This window comes from Phaethon lepturus, unplaced genomic scaffold, assembly GCF_000687285.1.
Source record: "Phaethon lepturus isolate BGI_N335 unplaced genomic scaffold, ASM68728v1 scaffold52338, whole genome shotgun sequence".
Classification (NCBI taxonomy): Eukaryota; Metazoa; Chordata; class Aves; order Phaethontiformes; family Phaethontidae; genus Phaethon; species Phaethon lepturus.
In genome coordinates, this window is record NW_010556489.1 from 1 (window position 1) to 6192 (window position 6192).

A 6192-nucleotide genomic window follows, 5' to 3' on the forward strand; every position below is an offset into this window, starting at 1 on the left:
CGTTGAGGGCTGTAGCCTGGCAGTTGCCTGCCTTACCGAGCATCACGAATAAGACCTTCATCGAGGACTGTGTGCGTGTCCACAACAACCTCCGCACTAACGTCCAGCCAGCCGCCAGCAACATGCGGTACATGGTAGGGCCAGGCCTGTGGGTGCAGGGGTGGCTCGAGAGCCTTGCTGGGGTGGGGTGGGACAGTGGGCCAGACCTCTCTTGGTGATCCCTGGGTGAGGTGACCAGGATGGCATTTGCTGGTATGTGTTCAAATATCATCATGTTTACTTGATAGGAAATATTGTGGTGAGTTGAGTCAGTTGTAGACAGGTGAGTCTAGAAGCACCAGGCAATGCAGTGACTCAGGCCAGCTGAAGATGTTCACATTTCACCCTAAGGAATTTCTCCTTAGGAAGAAGCAATGGTCCAGCAGCAGGACTGATCCAGAAGAGGTAAAGTCTCCATCAAAAGCAAGTATACAAACTGCAATACCAGACCTGGAAGGGATTTCTGGTGGCAAGGAAGAGTCTTTTCTTGTCATAACCAGAACAAATTGCACTTGAAAATTTTTGCTGGAAGGGGTTAAACAAAACTGAAGAAGGTGCAGAAGAAGTGGGTGTTTGTTGTTTAGTTCACTTTGTACCTCAAGAGGAAAATGTTGTAAGCAATGAGCAGCTAAAGGAAGACTGACAAGGGCTTGGGAACACAGACATACTCGGATACTGATGGCAAAGAATGCCATTTGCTTGAGTGGGTGATTTTGAAGCCAGAATGGCAGATAAGGGGGTATAACCTTGGAAGTGAAGAAGCTTGTGAAAGACACCACACCCAGCTTTAGTACACAGGAATAGGAAAACCAGTAAAAATTATGGATGAAGGTATGCATGTAGAAGTATGGTTAGAAAAAACTAAAGGCCTTAGGGAGAAAACGGTATCGGTACCCAGTGGATTTATTGTAAGATCCCCATAGAGAGACTAGGAGTGAACTGAAATGCACAAACACCAATAAACCTAGGCAATAAAACACAGGATCTTTTACATAAGACATGAAACTAGGTACTTCAACGGTAGAAGAAACTTGCTGAAAAACAGTCATGACTGGAAGATAAATACTAAAAATGGTTCATGTTCAGGAATCAGAAGTTTTGTTAATGGTGTCAGACTGCAAAAAAGTAAGAGGTAGAGTGAGTTACTGGTCAAACATTGGCATGTTTACCTCATGAACCTGTGTTTGTGAAATGCTCCAATGTGTATTTAAAGCTTTACCATAGGAGGAGTAATTATTTGTTTCCAGGGGCTTAAAAATACTTAAAATAGTTAAACATCTGAATCTACAGTAGCTGTGCATTTTTACTTTGAATTAATTTTTATGTACCAAATAGAAGTCCTTTGTGACCTGTTCAATGACAACAACAAGAAGTTTCATGATTAATTAATGTGACAGTAATTTCTTGTCTGAAGATAAAAGTGCATTTCATTTTTCAGTTGCTAGCAAGTGCTCTTACAAAGTTAATTTTCAACGGTGAAGGGGGGAAAAACTTGTCTAATGAAATTAGTTCATATTTCTGTGCTGCAACAGGAAAAGTCAATGAAAATAAAACACGGGTACTTGCCTAAATAGGGAAAGTATTTCTGTATGAAACTCCATCATATGATACCTGTACTTTATTGCCTGACTGGTCTTACGTAATCGTTTAAGATCTGGTTGTAACTTAAGGTTGCACAACTATTTTGCCTTTCATGTTTTGCAGACTTGGGATGCAGCTTTGGCAAGGACTGCAAGGGCATGGGCAAATAAATGCGTTTTTGAACATAACCAATACTTAAGTAAGAAACATCAGTGCCATCCTAATTTCACATCTGTTGGAGAGAATATTTGGGTTGGAAGTCATCAAGCATTCTATGTTGCTGATGCCATTAAAACGTGGTATGATGAGGTCAGATTCTATATTTTCGCAGGACAGAAATGTACTAAGGTTTGCGGTCATTACATTCAGGTAAGAGTTCTCTTCGGTAAAATACCCTGTATAGTGCCTACCAGATGAATCAGTAGGGACTGTAAATAATGCAGAGTTGTATATATGGTTTGCAGTGACTGACAGTTTACTATCTTTTGTAACCAGCTGTTGCTGCTGGTTACCCCTGCACTGATTCACCTCTTTGTCTCATATAATAATCCATTCTTCTCGTCCACAATATTGGCCTCACTGAAAGCCTTGCTGCTTGTTTCGTTGTATCAGTACTACATGAACTTTATAAAAATTCTGAAACAATCATTTCAAGTTTTCTAGTTGCAAAGCCACACAGTTCTGAATTCTGTAAGTTTGGAGATGCTGTTTGAAATAATCACAGTAATTGCAGAACATCTGTGGGTGCTCCTTAGTAGAAATGTTAACAGAAGGAGAAGGTCCAGCCCAAGTAAATTGTATTCTTTACAAATCTTGTAAAAAAGGGGGGGAAAAAGAGCATCAACAACAACAGAGGCATTTTTTATGATATATTTCTGATTTCTCAGTGGTAATTCTGACAAACTTAATTCTGCTGAGAAAGTAAAGCTTTTCTTTGAACACTTAATATTTTAAATGGTTTTATTCATTCCCATGTTTAAAAAAATAAGCTTTGCAGTAGAATTAGTTTCACCTATGAGCAAGCACATAATATTTCACTGATCCAAAACAGATGATAATTTTATGTCAAGTAGATCTTATCTAGTAAAAGTGACTCTTTACTTCCTGATCTCAGTATTCAAAGATGCTTAGACTGCTTTCTGTGAAAATTACAGATGCAGATACTGTGCAGTATACTTAGAGTGAAACTGTTACCAGACACAAAGGTAGCTGCGAGGTTCTTTTTGAGTAGACTTGGATTGTGAAATGAAAATACTTGAAGTTACCAGAATAATTTTCAGAATATTTTCTGTTTGGGTCTTTTTGCACCTCTTTTTCTGTCCTTTTTCACTTATTTCCCCTCAAGTGTTAATTCTTGTTTCCTGCCCCTGGTTTTGCCTGTAACAAACTCTAAAGCAAGGCTAGTGGATTTAAGTTTTACTGTTTATTGGGCAGTAAATCTTTAGAAGATGAGAAGTGGAAAATATTTTGGGAAAATATTTTTCATTTGTTTCTCTGTTACAATAAATTATAAAAAGTTACATAGCAAGGTAGTTCTAGCATTTTAAAATTTGTTGTTCAACCTTGTCTACATAGAATTCTGGAGGTGTTTGCACATTTTTCTTGGAGTGAGCTTTCTTTCCCCTGAGTAATATTGCTATCTCCTTTCTTGTTACACATAGTTAAGTTATATCAAAATGTTCATGCATTTCAGACAGTATTTCAGGCAGAATTACAAAGAAGACTAATGTCCAGAGAAAAACAAGCAGAATACCTGAGTTAAACACCAATGAACATGTAAAAGTACATAATGTGATCAAAATTGATAAAGACCATGCATGATCCAGGAGCCATGATGGTCTTGAAAGCTCAGACACAAAATTGAAAATGGGTAAAACTTAAAAATCATAAATGGATAGGCTGGGTAGACCTACTAAGAGAACCACGACAGAGAAATCTCAAAAAAATATATGAAGTTGTTTACATAAAGGCCCCTGAAATGCTTAGTACTTAATCCAGGATTCAGGTAACATGTTGACATAACTGCTTCTTGCAGTTATAATTGACGAGATGGAACTTTTGGGGATGTTGAAATCAGTTATCAGTCCAAGGCCTGTACTCTTCATACTGGGGAGATACAGAGAGTAATCCACCATGTCTTTTAAGTTTTCCAGAAGTGGAATGTATGACCATTGAGATGTTCTAGGTATGTAGTGCAACATTTTTACCTGAATTCAGTGCAGTTCAGTTAGTCATGTGCAGAAGGTATAGGAAGAATCTCCCAAGAAAAAGCAGATGCCCAAACTGTAAGTGATAGTAAACCATATTCTCTTAAGTGTGGCAGATAACACTCATTAGTCTGAAAATGTGCCATGCTCAGGCTTTCAAACTTAAGTTTGCAGTAATAATCAGCCAGACCACTTCTAGCACACAGGAGAAGCCCTTCTTGCAGACCTGAGTTATGAATGTTGAAATTCATTAAAGGAACTGTTGGATAGTTGCCACTAATATCCCTTTTGTTCCACGGAATCTACCCCTCGATTATAAAGTCAATGAGTCTTAATGAAATTGTTCTGTAGAAGATTCTGGTAACTTGTAGCATAGGTCACTTCATCTTGAGGGGCGAATATTTGTAAGTTCGTCTTAAAAGGCTTGCTTACCAGTTATTTTTAAAATGCATGAAAAGATCAGATGTTGCAAAATGAAAATAATATGTAGGATCTCTGAAAATAATGGAAACTTTCTAGGTATTAGTCTAAGTTACTTGGAGTATAGTTTTTAATTTATTTTAAAACCTGGGGTTTTTTTAGGTTGTTTGGGACTATTCATATAAAGTAGGCTGTGCTGTTACTCTGTGTAAGGAAGTTGCAGGAATACGAAATGCAGCAAATTTTGTTTGCAACTATTCACCAAGGTAAGTTGCTGATTTAAATGTTAAAAGAAAAAAAAAAAGGCAAGTAATTGTAATGACATTTAGCTGAAAGGAGATTGGGTTATTTATTTATTGGTAGTCCTGTAAATGCAATCGGAGAAAACAGTGATTGCCCAGTTCAGTTATCAAGAGAGCCATGAGCATTTGAACATGTGCTTAGTTTTTTAATCAGTTAACTTTACTGATAAATCTCATTTTGGGCCAGTCTTAAGCAAACTAAACCCAAACGTAGCTCATGGTCCACTTCATTGATTTCTTTTTCATATGAAACAGAAGAAATGAGAAACTTGCTGCAGGCAGCTGCTGCCAGAGCTGGAATTACGTCTTGCAGTTTTATACATTTTTTTAATTGCACTTCAGCTTTTTACACTATTTTTTTTTTTCCTGAGATATGTTAGAAATAATAGCAGAGTTGTTAGATCAGTTGCTTTTCCTTCTGTGTAACTGAGTAAAATAAAATTACATTATCATTTCTTGTCTATTTAATAGCTGTGATTATACCAAATGTTATTTAAGCATTAGAAAACTGTAAATGATCAATGCAAGAAAAAGCTAACTGCAACATGTGACTTTACATTTGAATTGATACTCTGAAAAAACATAGGCCCCAGCCAGTGCTGTTCCTAAAGCAGGAGGAATTTGAAATCAGAGAGACAGATGGATTTAAAATAATATATTTTGTCTCATAATAATGCACAGTCTGTCATCAAGGACATGCACATTCGGTCTGTTTGTCATTTTAAAAACATACATAACTTGTGAGTTTGCATGACAACTGTTTCTTCTTTTTCTTCCAGCAAACTTGGGCCAGTATTGGGGAGTTCAATTAGCCTGAACTAAAAACCCCATTGAGCCCTGCCCATCTCTCTTCCTGTACCACAAAACTGGACTTGTACTTGAATTGTTATTTTGAAACTTGCTGGGGTATGGAACTTTGTTGTTTTCTTTTATAAAATCTGAACTAAAATGTTTCCAGTTGCCAGTGCAGAATAATGACTAATTGACATCAACAGTGGCCTGTAAAGCCTTGTCCCTTGAGACTTTTCTAATTTGTAACAACATAACTTGTTGGTTTGCTGTGCTGTTCTGCACATCCTGGAGAACTGAGAGCTAAGCTGAATAGCTGTCTAAGATGAGGTCTTTGTTCTTCTGTCCACTGCTTGATACCAAGAACGCTGATTTTCTATGTCACCACAGAAACAAGTGGCATTAGAGCAGACAGATCATGTCCTAACAGCCTTTTCCCTTCCCTTAGGAAGGGAATTTAAGGTAAATTAGGTAGGTTTTTGGAATTTACCTATTTTTTTTTATTCCACAGTACTTAGGAATGAACCCTGTCCTATTACCATTCTCGAACTCAAATTTAGCTGCCACATCCTTGCTAGCAGGCTCTGTTTGCTGTGCTGTTCTCATCTCTTCTACCTACCACCTTCTTGGCAGGTGAATCTTCATATATTATGTCCAAGAAACCTTTAGCTCTAAGCGGAGTCTCAAGATGTTCCTTAGTATTCTGTTTGAAGGGTAGCAGAATCTTAGAAATTCCCTTGAAAGGGTCTTGTAGGATGTCACATAGCTTACTGGACATTCTTAACCATCCTAGAGAGCTTTCCCAACTAGTCATTTTCTTTCATCTACTTGTTTTCATTTACCTATTTTCTATT

General features: G+C 37.5%; 1 protein-coding gene across 1 annotated transcript; it reads left to right on the forward strand.

Annotated features, from left to right (window-relative positions):
- Positions 1 to 20: 20 nt before the first annotated feature.
- On the forward strand, positions 21 to 4513 carry LOC104614219 (glioma pathogenesis-related protein 1-like; the record flags this gene model as incomplete). The annotated part of the gene is made up of 3 exons (XM_010292483.1): positions 21 to 134; positions 1744 to 1989; positions 4410 to 4513. Coding segments are annotated over 3 exons (464 nt in total), but the record flags the coding sequence as incomplete, so codon positions are not given.
- Positions 4514 to 6192: the final 1679 nt, after the last annotated feature.